The sequence below is a fragment of the Peromyscus leucopus genome, chromosome 16_21 (assembly GCF_004664715.2).
Source record: "Peromyscus leucopus breed LL Stock chromosome 16_21, UCI_PerLeu_2.1, whole genome shotgun sequence".
Taxonomy (NCBI): domain Eukaryota; kingdom Metazoa; phylum Chordata; class Mammalia; order Rodentia; family Cricetidae; genus Peromyscus; species Peromyscus leucopus.
The window spans coordinates 5,689,370-5,711,867 of NC_051084.1; the positions used below are offsets into that span (position 1 = coordinate 5,689,370).

At 46.4% G+C, this 22,498-nt stretch overlaps 1 protein-coding gene across 2 annotated transcripts in view; it reads left to right on the forward strand.

Annotated features, from left to right (window-relative positions):
* Positions 1–22,498, forward strand: part of Ubr2 (ubiquitin protein ligase E3 component n-recognin 2) — an 88,467-nt gene that overhangs the window by 11,655 nt on the left and 54,314 nt on the right. Inside the window, exons 3-13 of one of the 2 annotated variants that reach the window (XM_028887178.2) lie at positions 3,728–3,806; positions 5,618–5,731; positions 8,149–8,279; positions 9,818–9,956; positions 10,721–10,783; positions 11,884–12,004; positions 13,245–13,352; positions 14,139–14,227; positions 15,257–15,355; positions 21,541–21,704; positions 21,791–21,890. In XM_028887178.2, coding sequence (XP_028743011.1) covers positions 3,728–3,806; positions 5,618–5,731; positions 8,149–8,279; positions 9,818–9,956; positions 10,721–10,783; positions 11,884–12,004; positions 13,245–13,352; positions 14,139–14,227; positions 15,257–15,355; positions 21,541–21,704; positions 21,791–21,890 — 1,207 coding nt within the window. Of the gene's footprint in view, positions 1–3,727; positions 3,807–5,617; positions 5,732–8,148; positions 8,280–9,817; positions 9,957–10,720; positions 10,784–11,883; positions 12,005–13,244; positions 13,353–14,138; positions 14,228–15,256; positions 15,356–15,425; positions 15,525–21,540; positions 21,705–21,790; positions 21,891–22,498 lie in introns of both variants that reach the window. The other variant, XM_028887179.2, reaches the window with a different exon arrangement.

The following is a 22,498-nucleotide window of genomic DNA, read 5'->3' on the forward strand; positions in this document are numbered from 1 at the left end:
CTTCTGCCCACAGCCGAGGCCCAAGGAGCTGGAGTCCGGATGAGTGGGGATGGCGCTGCAGCAGGGACACCGTGGAGCATTGGGTCTCATTGCACCCACAGCTGGGGAGCCGAGAGATGACTGCTGCTACTCAGCTTGCCTTCTCCCTTTTATTCAGCTGGGGACCCCATCATAAAGATTGTGTGCCCGCATTCAGGCTGGATCTTCCCACAATTTAAATCTCTCTGGAAACATCCTTATAGATGTACCCAGAGATCTGTTTCTGCTGTGACTCTGAGTCCAGTCAAGGTGACAGTGAAGGTGACCAGCATATTTCCACCCCACACTCATGCTACCCTCGGCTGCCTTGACCACAAAGGTCAGCTGACCCTCCTGACCCTCAGCCCTGCTCAGACTTTGTCTGGAGCACTCAAATGTCCTGGGGCTCTCCTTGGTTACTGCTCTCTTGTTCAGCCCCCTGTATTTCATCTCATCTTGCTTGTTCTCGGTGGCCACGACGGTGGGATCACTGAGTCTATGTTACCCTCCCAGAGCCAGCAGAGGTCCATCCTAGCTGTGTCTGAGCTCATACAGGCCGCTGTGTTTGCTAAGCGCTATCTTCTGATCAGATGGAATCCAGGCAGTTGGAATCCTGTTTAATCCTTCCGTAGCCTCGGAGATGATAGCCTTCAGGAACCTGAGGGTCAGTGAGTCAGACTCTTCCCTAAAGCACATCTGATACAGAGGAAGACTCAGATCTGTTTCCGGTTCCCCTGCTATATGCCTGCAACACAGATGCCAGAACGTGAGGAGAGCCGCCTCCACTCCGGCCTGTGGCAGTCAGTTAGGAACAGTGTCAGGTCTCACAGGTTGAGGTCTCAGTCCTACAGCACTGCCCTCCCCCCCATCTCTGACGACTCAATTCTGAACCCCTCTATCCAGGATGGATTGATTTGCAATTGGGATTCCTATGGCTCTCTGCTTGGGTTTAATTAATTTGCCACAGGGGATTGTATTCCTCGGACTATTATAAAGCGTATTGCAAAGGATACAGATGAAGGGATGTACAGGGCAAGATCTGGGAGAACCTTCTGTGCTCTCTGGGCATGCCTTCCCCCAGGTGGTGAGCATTCTGGAAGCTGTCCATGCTGTGTCCTTCTGGTGTTTGTGGAGCTTGGGTGAAGCTCGGACAGTCCTGTGGAATGTGACTGAACGAAAAGGCTAAGACCGAATGCTCATAATAGACTCAGTGGGAAGATCCTTAAAGCCTGTCTGTGTGGAGTCTTCTTGGCCTTGAGCATTCCTTTAGGTGGTATAGGGCAGGACGCTTCTAGAATTTCCACTTAGAGAGTTTCTTCATGGCTGTCTTTAAGATGGAAAGGCTGGGGTGACTAGAGTGTATTTTCAGTTCTGATGACCTGGCTTAGAGAAGGGAAAAGGTGAGAGGAAGGCAGGAAAAGGTCAGAAGGAGGCCTGAAGCACCTCAGGGTTATTCCAGTCACTAGGAAGCATGAGCCAGAAAATGGACAAAGCCCAAATCTGTGTCATGTCACACCAGGCCTATGACTAGAAAGCCCTTTTTTTCTCCTCACATACCAGTATGTTAGGAGTTTTTCACTCATCTATAATGAAATGAGGGAAAATGGGCTGGTTGTTTTTTGTTTTTTTGGTTTTTTTTCATGCAGCTAAATTTAAATGCTTAGACATGTACTTTGTTGTTAAAAATACATGATGGTGGCTGGAGATGGCTCAGCAGTTAAGAGCACATGCTGCTCTTGCAGAGGACCTGAGTTCTGTTCCCAGCATCCATGTTGGTCAGCTGGGAAGCTACTGATAACTCCAGTTGATAACTCCAGTTCTAGCAGGTCTGACTCGTCTCTGTCCTGTGCAGGCCAAGTTTTGTTTTTGAGCATTCTTGTTTTGTTTTTGTTTTAATGGACTTTCCTTGTGGGCTCTGAAGCTCAGAAGAGGCAGCTGCTGCTGGGAACTGTTGTCCCTAGTAAAGGCTGGGGAGTCTCTGATAGAGGAAGAAAACACGACGCTATCCAGTTTCCTAGGTTCTCTGTCACCCCAGAGAAAGAATTCTGAGGCCAAGGAATTCTGATGGATTTTATTACAGAGCACAAGTAGGGTGCACAGGCTTCTGGAGAGGATTGTATTGCTGGCATTTTAGACAGCTTGTCTAATGGGCAGACTAAATGGAGGAGAGGACTCTCCTATGTTAAGGTGAACTCTAAGGATGGGTCAGGACGTCCCCTGTAGGGTTTGCTCTTTCTATCCTTACATGGGATTTTTAGGGGTGTCAGGTACGTGATGAGAGCAGCTGGTTTTGTAAGGCTGAAGATACGGAGATGTCATTCTAATGAAGCAAGGACAGCAGTCGCCTGCCTCAGCTGGCCATGTTGGCCCAGCCTCTGGGGTGGTGCTGTGGTTCAGTGTTGCCGTGGCCCAGGACGGCCTGTGTAACACAGCTCTGAAGTTGCATCAGCAGCTTAGCCTCCATGCAGTTTGACTCTTAGGAGAAATCAAGTTGTGTTGTGGTACTGCTTTCTGTTACCACACAGTACATACGAGGTTAGTACACAGACAGCATACTTGGGCTGTAGAAAGAGCTGTTGGTAACGCAGATCCATGGACTTGGCCTGAATCCACATCTCTGTCATCCCAAGTCGGACTGGTCTATGAACGGCTGTTTCCCAGGTGCAGATGTGAAATATTGGTCTAGTGCCTCAAACGTAACAACAAATATTGTCAGTCAGAAACCTGTGCTACTTTTCAGAATACAGGGACATTGAAAGTGATAGTTACTGCTCTGACTTGATGTTCCTTTAATATTGCTATTAGTTGTCTGTTTCCAATTCTTGTTCAGTGGTATTTGTCAACCTTTTGAGACTGTTCTTTAAATTAAGGATAGAAAAATTCTCAAAAAAAAAAAAAGAAAGAAAGAAAAATTCTCCCATTCTGGGTTTTGCAGCCTCAGACATTCACTCTTGAAGCCAGTTGGTCATAGGGCAGCTGTTGCCTTAATATACAAGACATCTGCCCTGGCATGGTAGTGCATGCAGTTAATCCCAGCACTTAGGAGGCAGAGGCAGACAGATCTCTGTGAATTCAAGGGCAGTCAGGGCTACACAGAGAAACCCTGTCTTGAAAAAACGATAAAAAAGCAAGGTCAGATAAACAAGGTGGCTAAGTCTCTTAGGAACATTTGCCACTCCGTTCTTTGGGAATTTCTTTACTTTTACTGTATACGACCAAATCAGCAAACCCTCAGAACTGTCTTGAATCGATTATGGGCACTAAACCTGATGGCCTTTACCCACTAGAGGCCAGCCTGGTCTACATAGTGAGTTCCAGGACAGCTTGAGCTACGTAGTAAGACCCTGTCTCGGAATAAACAACAAAGTACTGTCATCTTAACAAGAAGAGCTCAGCACTCAAGCCCGGCCTTCATTTTAGATGCCACTTTACCAGAGGCTTGTGAGCTGTGACTGAGGGGGTGTCAGCTCACTAGGTTGAGTCTCCCCAAGCCTGTGCAGAACTGGACCACTTTGGCCAAGTGTGTGCTGAGAGGCTCCCTCGTCCACTCCAGGATGAAAACAGAACCTTTGTGCTGACTCCAGTGAGCAAAGATCTACAGAGTTGGGGCCTGGCACCTACTATTTTGGCACTTCTAGAAGGGCTCTGATATCGTGGGAAAGTATTAATTTTTGACGCTCAAATTTCTTCTTTTTCTTTCACTTGACAGGGACTGTGCAGTTGACCCTACCTGTGTTTTATGCATGGAGTGCTTTTTGGGAAGTGTCCACAGAGACCACCGATACAGGGTCAGTAATGTCCAAAGGACAGCCACACACAGTGTTGGCTTTTATGCTAGACACCTTTTATCTCATTTTAAAAATGGAATGGGTGCGAGGGCAGGCAGGCTGCAGTGTCTGCCACCCCACGATCACGGGGTCGCGCTGGCTGGCTAGGTGGGCACTCCCTTCCCCCGTTACTGCTCCCTGTGGACTTCCTCCCAAAGCCGCGTGCTCAGTTGAGGGGAAAGACCTCCAAATGCAGGGCCAGTCCTCAGTGAGGGCAGGGGAGTAGCTGAGCCCCTGGCTAGAGCCTCCAGACCAGTTCTCATTTCAAAACCTAAAGATTTAACAGGAAAGGGGAGAGAATGGTGTTCAAATTGGGGGATTTTGTTTTTGTTTTTAGGGAATGTAGCTTGTTAGTACAGTACTTTCCAAACATGGGCAAAGCCCTGGGTTCTGTTCCCAAGAGGGGAAAGAGAGGTGTTCAGTATAGAAAGGGATTTACCAGGCATGGGTAAAGCTCTGGGTTCCATCCCAGGGGGAGAGGTGGAGGTGCTCAGTATAGAAAGGGTTTCAAGCCTACACATCTTGGAACTCCTAAGAAAGATAACACAGAAATCAGGTCTTCTGTGTTAGCTGCCAGCTAGTTTGGTGTGGTATTTTAAATGGTTATTAAAGAGGCCTATACTACTGGGTCATTCAGGGCCCACCTCCAGCCCCCGAGATTCTTGACAGTTTCATTTGGGGCTGTCCCCAAGCCTGCCCTTGTTCCTCTGCTGGGAGTGGGAGGTGGAGTATCAAGATTCAAAGGTGAAGGGACGGTTGTTAAAAGGAGTAGACTGTAGGAGGGGCTTCAGTCCTGTTCTTAATTCTGGAGCACAGCTGGGTCAGGGCTTTTCCACGGTTTGTTTGTATTCCCTCTGCCCAGGTCTTGATAATAATGAACAGAAAGGGCTATATAGAATATCAGTGTCTTGATAAGCCAGCAAGAGGCCCCCAGATACCCTTCAGCTGCTCTGTCTGGTGTTTGGTAACAAGAGCACATGTGTGCACCAGGCTGTTCCTAAGTGGCAGCCTACCTATGCTTCTTGGCCCACATCTGCATCTCCTGGGAATAAGTAGAATGTGCAGGATGACGTTAATTACACTGTGATACAGAGCGTACAAATGCTGGCTTTGGCCAGAGTAGAGGCAGAGTTATTCTAGAATGTGGTACATTTGAACTAGCCAATTGCTAACCCTTCCTTGTGGCACTTTTTATTTTATATAAGTTATATGTTTTTGTGGTACTTAAATTTCTGATGTACCAAGTATTAGCCTGTAAGTTCTGTCTTGCCAGACTTAGTAACTAGTTGCTGTAGCTTAAGCAAGTGTGACTAAGTCTTAAGCCTCCAGCAGGTGATAACAAAGTTTACAGAGTTGCAGTGAGCACTTTTTCCCAGCCCTTTAGAAGAGCAGGATTTTAGGAGTTGTTAAAGAAGGAAAACTGTTTCCTTGAACCTACTGCCTTACAGCATCCTTGGCACAGACACAGCACTCCAGCAAACCCCAGGGCCCTCGGCAGTCCTGTTTTCCTGATGAAGAAAGCAGCGTAGGCAGACACAGCCTCTGAAATACCTGAACTCTCCCACCGGAACAGAGTAGCTCACGTCCCTTAGAAGTCAGGCAGAAGCCTAGCCTGCTTACTAGGAAACACTGACAGTCCCTTTTAGTTGATGCTTCCCCTTCAGAGCAAGGGAACACTTCAGGAGTTTTTTGTCCTTAGCACTTGCTGTTCTCACTTCTTATCTGACAGTCCAGGGACTGTTTACCAGATCCTGTCTTCTTTTTCCTCTAAGATGACGACCTCAGGAGGTGGAGGCTTCTGTGACTGCGGCGACACAGAAGCCTGGAAAGAGGGGCCTTACTGTCAGAAACACGAACTCAGCAGCTCAGAAGCTGTGGAGGAGGAGGTAAAAACAGCCCGGCGTGGTCCTAAGTGTGCACTGTGTGGACTCGGAGCTGTTGTGGCGTGTGTGCATGCATCCATGTGTGTGTGGGCGTGGGTGTAGACCAGAGATGATTATTGGCTGTCTTCTTCTGTTGCTTCCCACCTTACTTTTTGAGACAGGGTCCCAAGAACACCTGGCCATTGAACTCCAGGGAATCCTCCTGTCTCCCCCTCCCCAGTGAGGGGTTCTCACCTAATGCATGCTGCCCAGACGCTGGGGACAACTCAGACCCTCAGGCTCGTGGCAAGCTGGCTAGCTAGACTGGCCGGGATCGTCAAGCTTCGGCTTCAACGAGACCCCGCCTCAATACAAAGGAGAAATCAATAGAAAAAGACACCTGACGTCAACTTCTGGCCTCTATACACATGTACACATGTGTAATTGTACCTACACACATACATAAACAGACCAAACATACACATGCACACAAAGAAAAAAGTAAAATAGTTTGGATAAAAACAACAGAATAGTATTTTGTCTCGAGAAAGTGATGTGAAATCTAAGTTTCTTTATCCATAAATATTTCTTGAACATGGTCATATTTCATTGCTTTAAAGATATATATTAAAAAGAGTGTATGGTTGTTTGCCTGCTTGTATGTCTTGGTACTGTGTGGGTACAGTGTCCTCAGAGGCCAGAAGAGATTGTCTAATCCCTGCGGAAGGAACTGGAGTCATAGATGGTTGTGAGCTGCCATGCAGATGCTGGGAGTCAAAGCCGGGTCCCCTGGAAGATCAGCCGTGCTGTAGCGCTGAGCCGCCTCCCCGGCCACCATGCTTCAGTTTGAATGCATTGTCTGGAGTCTCTTTCCCACTGTAGCGGCAGAGCTGTGTTCCAGAGCCCACAGCCTGGGGCCACTTAGAGTCCCGCACGAGGCATGTTCTCTCCGGGAACAGTCGCAGACAGACATTACAAAGGGGGATTTAGTAGAATCTAGGCTTGCACAGTAGGAGCCGGCCTGTGCAGCAGTGGCCATCTGCATGCTGGACAAACTGAGAACGGTCCACAGAGCGGGATGCCTCAGAATTTCCAGTTGGCACTGAAGCCCTGGGAGTTCCTGGAGTCACTGGTGCTCAGGTCATTGGGTAGGCCAGATGTTCCCAGGCTGGGGTTGGACGGCAGCACTGTGGCTGCGCTTGCTCAGGAGTGAGGCGGACAGGCGTTGGCCCGGGACTCTTTCCAGCCGACTCCTCTCAGAAGGAGCTGCTGACTCGGAGGGTGGGTCATCTTCTCAGCTAACGCTCTGTCATAACCTCACAGACAGACCCAGATTCCCTCAACCTGCCAGTCAGGATCGACTATTGCAGGGCTACAGAAAGCTCAGCAGTTAGAGGCACTTGCTGCTCTTTTAGAGGACCGAGGTTCGATTCCCAGCACTCCCATAATGGCTCACAACAATTTGTAACTCCTGTTCCAGGGAATCTGACAGCCTCTTCTGGCCTCTTGAGAGTCCAGGCAAGCATGTGCTGCAAGAAACACTTGTAGGCAAAACATCCATACAATAAAATAAACATAATTTTAAAAACAACAGCTTTTGTAAGTACTGTCTGATTATGGGAACAATTTGAGCAGACGTATAGACCATTGGACGCCTTGTGTCGAACATGCCTGGTTCCCTTCACTAAATCACAGTAGCATCTCCTGTCACTATGAACATTAAGAACAGCCCATCAAAATTCCACATGGCCTTGGCAGAAGGAGTGAACAGGGAGGTAGTGGGTGTCAGGTCCCCCTCTTAGTTGAGAACCGCAATGGACTGTGTGACACCTCCTTTGTTATTTAGGAAACATCTCCCAGGTCCTAAATGGGAAATGGCATGTTTTCTCCCTTGTGAGTTGGATGGCTCATTGTCTTTCCTTGTTTCGTTTTTTAGGGTTTGGGGTTCTTTTGTTTGTGTGTTTGTTTGTTTTGCATTTATTTTGAGTCCGTGTGCACACGCCGCAGGCTGGTGTGACCGTCAGAGCGCCTTGCAGGAGTCGGTTCTCTCCAGCCACCGTGTAGGCCCCAGGGACCAAACTCCCATGGTTAGGCTTGCAGCAAACACCTTCACCCGGTTCTGCAGGTTGGAGCTTCCCGTACACGGCTGGAAAGATGGCTTGGTGTTAGAATTTAGAGATTCCAGTGTGCCATTCCAAAATGTTCAGTTATATTCATTAGGCATTTGAGTGTCTGAATGTTTTGACTCAGCTAATTTAAAATTGAGAACATTGGAAGAAAACATTTTAGGAAGTTTAATTTTGTATTTTGTAACATACACAGGATTAAATTTGTTGTGAAACGAAACCTGTCACCCTGCTTGTGTTTTGAAAGTTGGAGTTGGAAGGCAAAAGAAAATAACTAGTGTGTACTAAGGAGCTGTGTTTTCTGCTCTCCCCCAGGATCCTCTTGTACATCTATCAGAAGATGTGATAGCAAGAACTTACAACATTTTTGCCATTATGTTTCGATACGCAGTAGATATACTGACCTGGGAAAAAGAAAGTGAATTGCCTGCAGACTTAGAGATGACGTGAGTATCGCCTGTCCCTTGTATGGAACTGCTAAATTGTAATGTCACTCACACAGCTAGGAGGACATAGTCTTTTCTCTTAAAATTATTATTGCATCTGTCCCTCCATTTATTTGTGTGTGGGGAGGAGGAACTGAGTGCCATGAAGGTCAGAGGAGAGCCTTCAGGAGTCGGTTGTAGCTACCAAGTGGATCCTAGAGTGAACTCAGGCTGTCAGAGAGAGCAGCAGGTGGCCGGAACTGCTAACCATGTGCTAAACTGCTGCTCATCGATTTTCAGAAAACGATGGGGTTTTATCAAAGCCTGACTCCAGTGTGACAGCTTAGCAGTCTGTATGGGGAGGAGGGAAGGTCTTCCCAGGATGACTGCCTTGTAGCAGCAGTGGTAGACCGTGCAACCCGACAATTTGAGTTCTATTCCTAAAAAACCCACACGATCCCTGACATCTCTGTCCTTCTCTCTCTCTCTGACTGACCTGGAACTCTCTGTGTAACCAGGCTGCCCTCGAACTCACAGAGATCCGCCTGCCTCTTCTCCCAAGTGCTGGGACTAAGGCGTGCGCCACCGCGCCCACTAGCCCTCTCCTTTGTGACGATCTAATAAAACCAGATGATGTTAGGGTGAGCTCTTCTATATAAGTGGGGTTAGGGCTTTGATGAAATGCTTCTAATTATAAAGCGTATTCCACACTGCTGTTTTACTGTACATCTACTGTTTTTGTTTAGACTATTAAGGGCGTAAACTACTGAGCAGAGAGCTGGATTCAGCCACAGCTGTGTTAAAAGGACTGGCTGCTAGTCCCTGGTTACTTGCTCACTTCACACAGCCTCCTCCTTTTGGAAAAGTCACTCCCTGCTTATTGGACCTTTGTTCATAGCTGAGGGTGACTATGGGCTGGAGATTGGACATCAAGAGTTCACCAAACTAATTCAACATCGGTCACCAAAGGGTGACTTCTTTGCTTTGTCAATGTGTTCCAGATAATTGGGGTTGTGCATAATGTATTGGGTGTATCTATAAATCTATCTATCTGTCTGTCTGTCTGTCTATCTATCTATCTATCTATCTATCTCTTTCTTGTTTGTTTGTTTTGATTTTTTGAGACAGGGTTTCTCTGTGTAGTCCTGGCTTTCCTGGAACTCACTCTGTAGACCAGGCTGGCCTCGAACTCAGAGATCCACCTGCTTCTGCCTCCTGACTGCTAGGATCAAAGTGCCACGACGCCTAGCAGGGTAAAGTGTTTTTAATAGAACAAGGTGTTGCTGTGCTGTTCTCACAGAGATCCGCCTGCCTCTGTCTCCCAAGTGCTGGGAATAAAGACGTGCGCCACCCGGCTTTTGTTTTGTTTTGTCAACACAGAGAACCCTGACGGGCTTCTCTTGTAATATTTGCCAGATAGTTACCATCTGGCTACAAACCTGCATCCTCCAGAGCTGGTTTCCCTTCTTCCAGTTCCCCTGCTCCTGCTCCTGCCCAGCATGCCTTGATGGTCACACCCACTCTTCACAGGCATTAACAATGTACTGTTTTCTCCCCAGAGAAAAGAGCGACACCTACTATTGCATGCTGTTCAATGATGAGGTTCACACCTATGAGCAAGTCATTTACACTCTTCAGAAGGCCGTCAACTGCACACAGAAGGAAGCCATTGGCTTTGCAACCACAGTCGATCGGGATGTAAGTCATTTATCCTACGAAATTGACACTGTTTGAGATGGAGGTCTCACTTTATAGTCCCTGGCTGGAACTTGCTGTGTTGACCAGACTGGCCTTGAATTTACAGAGATCTGCATGCCTCTACTTCCCAAGGCCTGGGATTAAAGAAATTGAGCTTTTATTACAGATAAGTTAGCATAGAAAGATTAGTTAAAAGGATATGTGTCTAGGCTATTTTTTAATTTCATTTGGAATATTGATCCAAATATACATTGTTAAAACTAAGCTATTAACAGAACATTAAAAGGAAATGTACAGTTGCCCTGATTCTGCCTAGTCATTAAAAATACTGGGCCATGAGAATGGAGGTTACAGAAGCCTGCTAGAATAAACGCTCTGTTGTCAGGATAGTGTGTGTGTGTGTGTGTGTGTGTGTGTGTGTGTGTGTGTGTGTGTGTGTGTGTGTAGTTTAAATAGTCAAGACAGCATTAAAGAAAATTTGTAGTTTTTTTTTTTTTCTTTTTGTTTTTTGTGACAGGGTTTCTCTGTGTAGCTTTGACTGTTCTGGAACTCACTTTGTAGACCAGGCTGGCTTGAACTCACAGAGATCCACCTGCCTCTGCCTCCCAAATTGCTGGGAATAACAGTGTGCATCACCACCACCTGGCAAAATTTTAGTTTTTCATTGGTGACTAGGGCAGATGTTATAAATATTAAAGACTGACTCAAGTTGTATGTTCAAGCATATTTATTGCTTTTACAGTTAGTTTTAAATGTCTTTACAGGGGCGTAGGTCTGTTCGATATGGAGATTTCCAGTACTGTGATCAAGCAAAATCAGTCATTGTGGTAAGTGATTTAAAAACATGTCTGTTATTTTTTACCAGCGTAAGACTAACCCTATATTTAGCATTTATTAAGACACTTGTATGCCTTTATAAACCCACTGTCACCTAAGTTGTGTTTAAAGATGGTGACTCTTGACATTGGATTGTTCCGGTTCTATCAGAGCTATATAAGATTGTTAACTGGGAAGAAATTATACTTTTGGCCACATCAGGTTTTTACCTAACAAAATATTCCATACCTGAAGTCCAAAGACAGGTGGCAGACTTGGAAGAACCATTTCTGACACAGATGTGGTATGTGAAGTGTGCATACTGAGAAAATACGCACAGCCATACATGGTAAAAGTAGGTTGTGGACATAGGGTACCGAGAGGACTCAGACAGGAAGTAAAAGAAAGGAAAGTTATGTGTTCAGGAAGTATTGCTGGACTCCAGTAGATGTTTCTAACAATGACAAGCAACCAATGGAACATGGGGACACGGACTGTACCCTGCTGGAAGGACTTCTGTCCAGAAAAACAGGCTGTCGATGAGTTCAGTGTTCTACATAGTGAGTTCCAGGACAGCCAGGGCTATGTAGAAAGACCCTGTCTGGAAAAGAGGAGGAGGAGGAGGAGGAGGAGGAGGAGGAAGGGTTTTGAATATTGGTTTTACAGCAGCGTGAACACTGAGCAGAAGTACTGAACTGTGTCCTTAGACATAGTTCAGATGATGAGTTTTGTGCGTGTGTATTTTAGTATGGTTTTTCAAAGCTGATAATGCACATCTGTGCAGTGAACTGAATTATTTAAGTAAATAATGTGTTTTTAAAAATTGAAGGCAGAAAGCAGGCTTACTTGAGAATTGAAGCTATTTGTAATTGGCACTAGAGAGTTTCAACTCTGTGACAGAGGCAGTGGTGACTCAAGGTGAGGCCCTCACTGTTGCCACCGAACCTCGTTCTGTCTGGAAAATGACCCGAGTCACTGTGTTAAACAGCAGCGCATTCTCATGGACACATGGCAGTCGTGTGGGTGTCGCGGGTGGGTTAAGAATGTCAGCGCCTCCGCCTCTTAGACAGCTGTTCTAAGTCAGTCTCTTCTCCTCCTTGTTGTCTTCAAGAGGAACACCAGCAGACAGACCAAGCCGCTCAAAGTTCAGGTCATGCACTCGTCAGTAGCTGCGCATCAGAATTTCGGTCTGAAAGCTCTGTCTTGGCTGGGAAGTGTTATTGGATATTCAGGTAGGTTTAGTTTGTCAAGCTGTATCTAAACAACTTGACAAAGGAACTGTTTCCAATGACGCAGTGTGGAACCCTTCACAAACAAAGCTGCAAAATGCTGCCATAATTAAATGTTAATGATAATACAGTTTAACTAATATTCATTTAAGTAATTTAAATGTTTGGCCTCCTACAGCTTTTGTATAAGACCAGTACTGTGCGTATCTGTAAATGTGTACATTGGAACATACCTAAAACTAGCAAACATAAATTGGTTTTTCTTTTCTCAGCTTACAAAGAAGACAATTTGTAATACACCATAATTATGAACCTCTTGCCAAAGCCAAAAATGAAAGTTGGGGTCTAGCACTAAAGGGCAAGTTAGGGTAGATTTCTGCTGGCTGTCATATGTAGATAGGCAAGACATTGTAATGGGACTGTAAGGAAGACCCTTAGCATTTGTTTTGAAGGCTGTTAGAAAAACACCACACTGTGAACTGATGATGAAAAATACAGACAGGGCCAGATGAGGTGGCCGGGCAGTGGTGGCGCACACCTTTAATCCCAGCACTCGAGTGGCAGAGGCAGGCGGATCTCTGTGAGTTCGAGGCCAGCCTGGTCTACAGAGTGAGTTCTAGGGCAGCCAGAGCTGTTACACAGAGAGACCGTGTCTCAGGGAAGAAAAAATACAGATGAGATACACCGTATGCATGTGTGCTGGGAGAGCTTGTCCAGAGCGTGCCATTTAGAAGATGTGAGGGTCTGTCTTCCAGGCCTCTCAGAGCTGTAGTGGATTTCAGTTTGATGGGGAATGTATTGTGTAGCACTAATGACCCCTGCTGATAATATTACAGTGTAAGGGTCACACATTGTTCTTTGAGCCGCTGTGTGCTATGGCTGCCTTACACACGGTAGTGTTTAAGACTGGTCTCACCACACCTGCCTCCCTTAGCATAAATACCTAGAGAACAGCATTACATCAGCAGATTGGGGAGTCTTTTCTCTAATTCAATTCATTAGGGCAGGAAAGGCTAGTACCTTTCTGACAGACATTAACTTTGACATCTTGCAATTAATGTTGTGATTTGAGATTTCTTAATTTTTTCTCCTTTTTGTAAAAATAAAATAGTTCAAAAGCCCCTTGCCCAGTTTGACCTTCACTGAGCCGTGTGTCGCTCTGACTGGAGCCCACACTGAAGTGTCATCCCGTTACACTCAGCTTGCCTTTCCGTCTCGTGACCACTCTTCCTTCTGTTTAAAGATGGCCTCCGCCGGATTTTGTGTCAGGTTGGATTACAAGAAGGGCCGGACGGTGAAAACTCCTCTCTGGTGGACAGACTGATGCTTAATGATTCCAAATTATGGAAAGGTGACTTGCTTACTGCTTCTAAGGGTGGGCTGTCAAAGTTGGGTGGGTTTTTAATTTGGAAATGTTAATAAATATAGTTCTGCTTTTTAGAATTATAATTATAGTGCTAGATTTAGTCCCTGGCAAATACACACAAACTTGTAACCCTTGTAAGTCCTGTAACCTTACTTTTTGAAAAAAAAAAAAGTTTGTAGGGGAGGCCTATGACCTAGATTAAATAGCCTTTATATTTTAGTGCAGTATCACATTTAGAATTGGGCAAGGTAGCATATGCCTGTATTCCCAGCACTCAGGAGACCAAGGCAGGAAGATTGAGAGTTCACCACCTATCCAGGCTACAGGCTAGCATACAGATCACAAGGCCCTGTTTGGAAAGAACAGGGGGAGGAGTAATTTGCACACATTTTCTTTTTAAAAGCACAGCAGTGTGGGGGAGAGGGCTCTGGCTAAGAGGGCACACTGCTCTAGCAGAGGACCCAAGTTCTGTTCCCAGCACACACATCAGATGGCTGACGACCACCCGTGACTCCAGTGCCAGAGGGATCTGGCCCTCCTGGCCTCCATGGTCACCTGGACACACACACACACACACACACACACACACACACACACACACACACACACACGTGTGGATAATTAAAGTTAAAATCCTTTTAAAAATAAAGGGATTAATTACAAATGTTTTGTTCTGAACAAAGTATAGAGAGTTTTGTTCTAGGGGTTTGAGTCCCATAAAGCTATAGAAGTGGAGTTTTGGCTTGTCTCACACTCTGCTCTTTCCTGAAGGCGCTAGGAGTGTGTATCATCAGTTGTTCATGAGCAGCCTGCTCATGGATCTGAAGTACAAGAAGCTGTTTGCTGTTCGATTTGCAAAAGTAAGTAGAATTTTTTTCAGTTTTGATGATAAGTAAGTTATTTAAGGAATAAGCATACTATTTGGGGCTCAAAAAATATTAGTATTTAATGGTGAGATGTGAGGTTATCCATTTGAAAGTCTAAGAAACTTGAGAATCTTTTTACCTTTTACCAATAAAGGTGTGACAAGACTACGTGCCTCCACCCCCGTAATACATAAATATGTAGTGATTGCTAGGCGGTGGTGGCAAACACCTTTAATCCCAGCACTTGAGAGGCAGAGGCAGGCAGGTGGATCTCTATGAGTTTGAGCCTAGCCTGGTCTACAGAGCAAGTTCTAGGACAGTTAAGGCTACACAGAGAAACCCTGTCCCGACAAGCCAAAAAAAGAGGGGGGCCAGGGGGAGTGGGTAGCAACATAAATACGCAATGATTGGGATTTGAAATGATGATAACTTAACCCCATGCCATTATAGATGGTTTAATCCTATTAAAATTCGCAGAGGCAGCATGCCTCTGCTGGTATGGTTTGGGAATGGTGAATTCCAGACGGCTGACAGAGTCGGCTTAAGTTCTCCTTTCAGCACCATGAGGATGCTAAGTATTTATGTGTGCTTCCGAGTAGGAGCGCTTAACTGAGGAGCACACGGTAGTCATCTGAAGAGCTCTTTCAGAACATCCATGTTTGTGTCCTCGTCCCAAATCTAATTGTTGGCGACCTCGCAGGAGTCACATGATTCTCATGTGTGTTCCGAAGCAATGAAAGGCTGGTTTGGAGACAGATAGCATGATGTTGCTGTGTCCCCCCACCCCCCTCCCTCAGTGTACAGTGGCACCTTAGGGTCTTAGAGGTCTGCCTGTCTCCAGAAGAACCTGTTAGCACAGCTTTCTGCCACGAATCGGTATTGACCCAGCACCTAATTGCTAGTGATCCTTGGAGTCTCCGATGTCTTGCTGGTACCTTCCTGCCGCCACCGTCCCCAGCACTGACCTCGGTCTAACCCTAACCATTGGTCACTGGGTTAGAGGACTCTCCCCTTGTTGTTTAGAATTACCAGCAGTTGCAGAGAGATTTTATGGAGGATGATCACGAGCGAGCAGTATCGGTGACTGCTCTGTCTGTCCAGTTCTTCACCGCCCCTACTCTGGTGAGTAGTGTCTGCCTCTCCTTCCTGACTCATAGCCGGCACTCCTTGCCTGTTTTTGCCTTCTTAATAGAACTATGAGCGTTTGCAGAGTGATTATGTGACAGATGACCACGACAGAGAGTTTTCAGTCGCAGACCTCTCGGTTCAGATATTCACAGTACCTTCACTTGTAAGTACTGAAAGACTAGAGAACGCTCTTGTTTTCCATTAACAGAAGTAAAGCCTCAAAATCATGGAGGTAAGACCTGTGTGCTCCTGAATAGGCTAATACTTCATGTAGGAGGCAGTCGGATTTCAGATATCACCAAGCACACACAACATATCTTTGAATATCAAAGTAATAATGGAGGAGAATTGGATTTCCTCGTGGTTTTGGACTGATAAGTTAACATTTAGCTGGTTGGTTTATCAAATATATTCCTGACATTTGAATCAGATAACATGCCATGTACCATCTTAGATCCTGAAGAATCTTCCCCTCACAAGGAAAGAGTAGCTAAGGCAGCTGAGTCACACTGCCTGGGCTTGTTTGCGACCCGTGTTCACCAGGTACCCTCCGACCTTGTCAGGGTGACCACTACTGGGATGAAGCAGCATGACAAAACGCAGCTCGGGGAGGAAAGGGTTTATTTGGCTCACACTTCTACATTGTAGTCCATCAGTGGAGGAAGTCAGGACAGGAACTCAAACAGGGCAGGACCTGGAGGCAGGAGCTGATGCAGGGGTCATGGAGGGAGCTGCTTACTGGCTTGCTCAGCTCACCTTCTTATAGAACCCAGGGCCACCTGTCCAGGGATGGCACCACCCACCATGGGCTGACTCTCACACATCAGTCACTAATTAAGAAAATGTCCCGCAGGCTTGCCTACAGCCTGATCTTATGGAGGCATTTTCTTAACTGAGGCTCCCTCCTCTCAGATGACTCTAGCTTGAGTCAAGTTGACATAAAACCATCCAGGACAGTCCTGAAGCCTCCATTAATTAAGTTTTATCAGGCATGGTAACTGAAGATCATACTTCATTGAACAAATTTATTAGCATTTATTAGGCAGGGCTTTTAAAAGTGAAATGGTGAATAAACCAGATGAGACTCGAATAAATAAGTAAAACGCTCTGCCAGAGGAACTGGGTTCAGTTCCCAACACCACATGGCAGCTAAAAACTGCCTGTAACTCCAGTCCGTGGGGTCTGATGTTGCTGCTTTCTGGCCTCCTCAGGTACCAGGCTGGAACACAGTGCATAGACATATGTGTAGATAAACAGCAATACACATTAGATTTGCTTTCTCTGAGAGAGAGGAATAAGGCCATAGGCCTTTCCCAGAGCCCAGAGGCTTCGCTTAGGAAGGTTCTTTCTATGGAGACTTGAAAGGAGGATGTATGCAGAGTGCCATGGAGGGGCTTTGCATGTGGGAGCAGGAACTAAGCATGCTTGGAGACCCTGAGCTCAGGGCAAGGCCATGGGGCTTTAGGAACAGCTTCTACTCACTTTCCTAACAAGTACATTTTCTAGTGGGGGGAGTTTTTTTTTCATTTCTTTTTGTTAAGAAATGTGTTCTAGCCGGGCGGTGGTGGCGCACGCCTTTAATCCCAGCACTCGGGAGGCAGAGCCAGGCGGATCTCTGTGAGTTCGAGGCCAGCCTGGGCTACCAAGTGAGTCCCAGGAAAGGCGCAAAGCTACACAGAGAAACCCTGTCTCGAAAAACCAAAAAAAAGAAAAAGAAATGTGTTCTACTTGGGCGGTGGTGGCGCACACCTTTAATCCCAGCACTCAGGAGGCAGAGGAAGGCAGATCTCAAAAGTTAGAGGCCAGTCTGGTCTACAGAGCGAGATCCAGGACAAGTAGGACTGTTACACAGAGAAACCCTGTCACAAAAAAAAAAAAAAAATCTTTTAGTAATTTGCCCATTAATAAGTGCTACTATAGGGCATATCAAAGAATTGCGTGTTTATCTTAAGAGCATGAGAGGTACTGGAACCACTGTATTTTGATTTATCATGTGCGCGTGCGTGTGCACATATCTCTATATAAGAGTGTGTGTATGTTGTGCGGTGCCAGGGCTCTAACTCAGGCCCCACACACGCCAGGTCAGCTCACTCGACTTCGCGCTATAGCTCCAGCCCCTCGTTTGTGGTTTTACTGACTGCTGTTTGTAAGATGGGGTAAACTGGAGGAAGACAGTGACTCTGGGGAACTTAACTAGAACTTAGCACAGCGAGGCCGGCTGAACCGAGCCCGCTCAGCAGGCAGAACCACCTGCTGCTAAGCCTGAGGCCCCAGTGGAAGGAGAAGAGGACTGAGGGTTGTCCTGTGACCTCCCTGGAAATGTGGATAAACAGGGTGTTCAGAGTGTCGCGCCCTCTGCTGCCCCCTGCTGTCTGGATCAGACCTGTTTCTGGGCCTCTTCAACTGGTCAGCCCCGCCCTACTGTCTCCCCTGGCCTGGCAGACATGTCTCCGCCCGGGTTGTCATGTTCTGCTTCTGAAGTTTAGAATCCTGGTGCTTGAAGAAACACCTTCATAGTTAGAGTCAGCCTGGCAGGTGCCCTGGAGAGTAACGTTGGAGCTGGGATGATGGCTCCCTGGATAGGAGGGCGTGCTGTGTGAGCAGTAGGACCCAAGTTCGTATCCCAGCTCGGGCTCGGGCTGGGGTGAGAGGAAGATGGTTGGCCTTTGTTAGCCCGCTTAGCTGAGAAACATGACTGCCAGGTCAGTAGGAGTGAGGGGAGGACCATAGGACACTGGCCTCGGCATCCCTGTACACACACGGACACTGAACACACGCACACATGCACAGACACACACACCCCAAAGCAGGGGGGCCGAAAGAAGGAAGAGAGGAAGCATGCGGGCAGGGGCTTAGCACCCATGGGGGACGTTAGAGAAATAGTCCCTAAGTTGTTCTCTTATCATCCCATGCTCGAGGTGGCGCATCATTCCTACATCCAAATAGCACACACTAAAATAAAATGACAGAGTGAAAACAGTGAACGAGCACGTGCAAACACAGACCCAGAGAACACTGTCATGCTCCGTGGTCAGCAGTCGGTGTGGCTCTTGGCTTCACGGAATATGTGTGTGTGGTGGGCATTGGTGTACCCAGCAAGTTACATATGGAGAGTACTTCATATGGAGAGTACTTAATGTACACAGTACTTAATGTACACAGTACTTCATGTGCACTCGAGGAGCTGCAGGCCCAGAACTCGCTGCCCCTGTTCACTCCCTGCGCGTTGCTGGCCGGATGCGGGGCGGCCTCACGACTTCCCTGGGAGTTTGCTGTCCTAAGTATTTGGGAGAATTCTCCAGTGTACCATTTGGGCCTTGAAATTTCTTTGTGGAAACATTTTATATCAGTTATATTTCTTGAGTAAATTTAGGGCTATTCAGGTGTTCTGTTGTTTTTTAATAAGCTGTGTTTTTTCTTAAGAATTTGCTAATTTAGCTGGGTGGTAGTGGCACATGCCTTTAATCTCAGCACTCAGGAGACAGAAGCAGGCAGATCTCTGAGGTCCAGGCCAGCCTGGTATATACAAAGTGAGTTCCAGGACAACCAAGACTACACAGAAAAACTCTGTCTGTGGGGGGCGGGGAATGGAATTTGCTAATTTATCCACATTTCCTATTATATTGGTTTACATGGTCTAGTATTTTTTATATAATACATTTCAAATCTGTAGTTTTAAAAAGTCCCTCTTCTTGGGGCTGGAGAGATGGCTCAGAGGATAAGAACACTGATTGCTCTTCCAGAGGTCCTGAGTTCAATTCCCAGCAACCACATGGTGGCTCACAACCATCTGTAATGAGATCTGGTGCCCTCTTCTGGCGTGTAGTCATACATGCTGTATACATAATAAATAAATAAATCTTTAAAAATAAATAAATAAAAATAAAAAGTCCCTCTTCTCTTTTAAAAAAACAAAACAAAAAAACAGGGTCTCAGTAGCCCAATCCGACCTCCTGCTTAACAGTCCTCATGTTTTACTTGATAGGCTTATAGGCGTGTGCTACCACACCTAGCAAGACTTGTTCTAGAAGTAACTGAGGGTTCCCAGTGGAGAGCCTGGAGCTTCTGCTAGATTGCCTGCCCTTGCCGAGCCCTAGGATTTCGGCCCCTCTCAGGCTTCTGTCCTACAGGGCTTCAGAATCTAAGGACTGTCCTGGTGAACCTGGAAGAGTATTGGACTCAGTTTCTGAGCACTCCTGCGTTCTTACTAGGACTCTGGCCTCACGGCTAAAGAGGTTCCCTGCCTCTATTATTATTATTATTACTATTATTTTATATATATATACATATATATATGTATATATATGTATATATATGTATATATATATATATATATTAAGACAGGTTTTCCCTGTTGTCTGTCCTGGAACTCACTCTGTAGCCCAGGCTGGCCTCAACTCCGAGTTCTGCCTGCCTCCTCTGCCTCCGAGTGCTGGGGTTAAAGGTGTGATCCATCGCACTCAGCTTGGTCCCCTGCCTCTTACAGAACCTCTGCACAGCTCAGCTCAGAAACTAGCCGGGAGAACTCAAGTTTGGAGAGCACCAGAGTCGTTTCAGTTTCTTTTCTGTCTTTTCTTTTTTTCTGAGACAGGGTTCCTTTTTGTAGTTCTGGCTGTCTTGGAACTCACTATGTAGCCCAGGCTGGCCTCAAACTCACAGATTCGCCTGTCTCTGCCTCCGAGTGCTGGGATTAAAGACGTGCGTCACCACCGCCCGGCCTTCAGTTTATTTTAACTGCCCCAGTCAGCATTCTCCCGATCAGATCCTGTAGCATTCAGTTTAACCAGAGCATGTCCCTGAAACATTACTTTTGTCCAGTCTTACAGGGGACTTTAACCTTTGTGAAGACGTTGTAAAATGTATACTGAGTCTGGCGGTGCAAATTTTAATATGAACTAGAAAAAAACCTGAGTTAGGGAGTGATAATGTTTTATAAAGCAAGTTGGATTGCAGGCCTGTGCATCAAGTGGTGGGGTCTGTGTTGCAAACTGTAACAGTGTTTAGTGGTCACAGTCGTCTTGAAAGGGTAGCAACAATTTAGACAAAGCTCGAGTGCAAGGACCAAAAGCATTCTGTGTAACCCCGGGGAATGTGCCTCCCACCATTTTAGACCCACCGTCTCTAACCTGAACCGCCAGTGCCCTGGCTGTGAGGCTGCCTCCCCCAGGTGTTGCTCTGCCCACTAAACCTCCCTTCCTCCTCCTCCTCCTCTGTGCTAAGCTGCTGCAGCACAGCTTTTCCAGCCCTGTGGGGTTGCCTCACGTTCCTGAACTTCCTAGTAAGTACAGCCAGCAGGCAGGAAGGAGAGCCCGTTCTTGTAACCTGTTGGGACTTGTGCTCCCTCACACTCCCATGATCCTCCCTGGAGAGTTGTTGGCCATTCTTACCGTTCATTTTCCCTAGTTACGGTAGGAAGTCTAAACTTACTTCACCACCACAGTTCTCCTCTAATACAGCAGATCAAAATGAAACTGTGTGCCATAGAGTGGAGTGAGCAGCTCTCTGGATGGGCATTGGGATTAGTAAGCCTTTGTTACGGGAGGAGGTTAGTGATATTGTCAAAACTTGGACTGTACCCTCTCTCAGTGATTCTACTTGCAGGGAGTTATTTTTGCCGTTTTTACATAGTGGGTTTGTGACATCTTTCGTAATAACACAGACCTAAAAACAGTGCAAATGACAGCACTCCACACCTGGCTAATATGGTAGCAAAGTGTGCCTGATGGTGGTTACAAAGAATGAGAGAGAGTGTATGAACTGCTACAGGATGCGTTCGTCATAATTTTCTTCATAGTAATGCCAATAATAATTGGTGGTTTGGGGAACTGGTTAACCCCCCTTAATAATTGGAGCTCCCGACAAGCAAAGGAAGTAGTTTCACACTGAACTTCAGAAAGTCAGTGATGTAGACCTGGACCCTGAAGTAAGCACCCACACTTACTGTATAGTGTGCATACACGGCTCAGTTAAGAAGTTACGTCATTACGGTGGCCTGGGTGGACCCTGCGCACCCATGCTGCACATACACGCGTGTGGGCAAACGCTCATCCACGTAAAATATAGAAGGATCTTTAGAAGGATCTGGTGGTGCACTTGGGAGCTGAGATACTAGTGGTAATGGCTCTTGGTTCCCTGGGGCACAGGCTTTGATTACCAGACTTTGTGATGAACTGTTGTAGGCCCGGATGCTCATCATGGAAGAGAACCTGATGACTGTTATCATTAAGGCTTTCATGGACCATTTGAAACAGCGAGATGCTCAGGGCAGATTCCAATTTGAACGCTACACTTCCCTCCAAGCCTTCAAGTTCAGGAGAGTTCAGAGCCTTATCTTAGATCTCAAGTGAGTGTTTCCTCAATTTCCAAACCAATTACAGCTTGTAAAATGCCACTGTTTCTGTGTTCACACACTGTTGTCTGTCTGTGTAGGTATGTGCTGATTAGCAAACCAACTGAGTGGTCGGATGAGCTGAGGCAGAAGTTCTTAGAAGGCTTCGATGCCTTTTTGGAATTACTGAAATGTATGCAGGTATGTATAAACTGAACATACTTCTGTGTGAACACATGTCTGTATGCTTCCCCACCCCCCATTTTGGATGCATTTCTAAAAGATCAGTTGGATCAAGAAATTCTTTTATAATTGAGGCTCCTTAAGAGTAGATTAAATGAGATCCAAGCAAAAGATGTTTCAGTGGGCCAGTGAGGTAGCTCAGTATAGAAAAGTGCTGTCCCCAGAACCCACAGCAAAAATAAGATTTTTTTTTTTTTTTTTTTTTTTTTTTTTTTTTTTTCCGAGACAGAGTTTCTCTGTGTAGCTTTGCGCCTTTCCTGGAACTCACTTGGTAGCCCAGGCTGGCCTCGAACTCACAAAGATCCGCCTGCCTCTGCCTCCCGAGTGCTGGGATTAAAGGCGTGCGCCACCACCGCCCGGCCAGATTTTTTTTTTTTTTTTAAGATGTTTTGTTTTTAAAAGCACTGGCTACCGTTCCAGAGGACCCAGGTTCAGTTCCTACCATCCATTCACTTGACAGCTCTAAACCATCAGTAACTCCAGTTCCAGGGGTTCCAGTGCCGTTTTCTGGTCACCACAGGTACTGCATGTACCTGATGCACCAATGTGTGCAACCAAAACATACA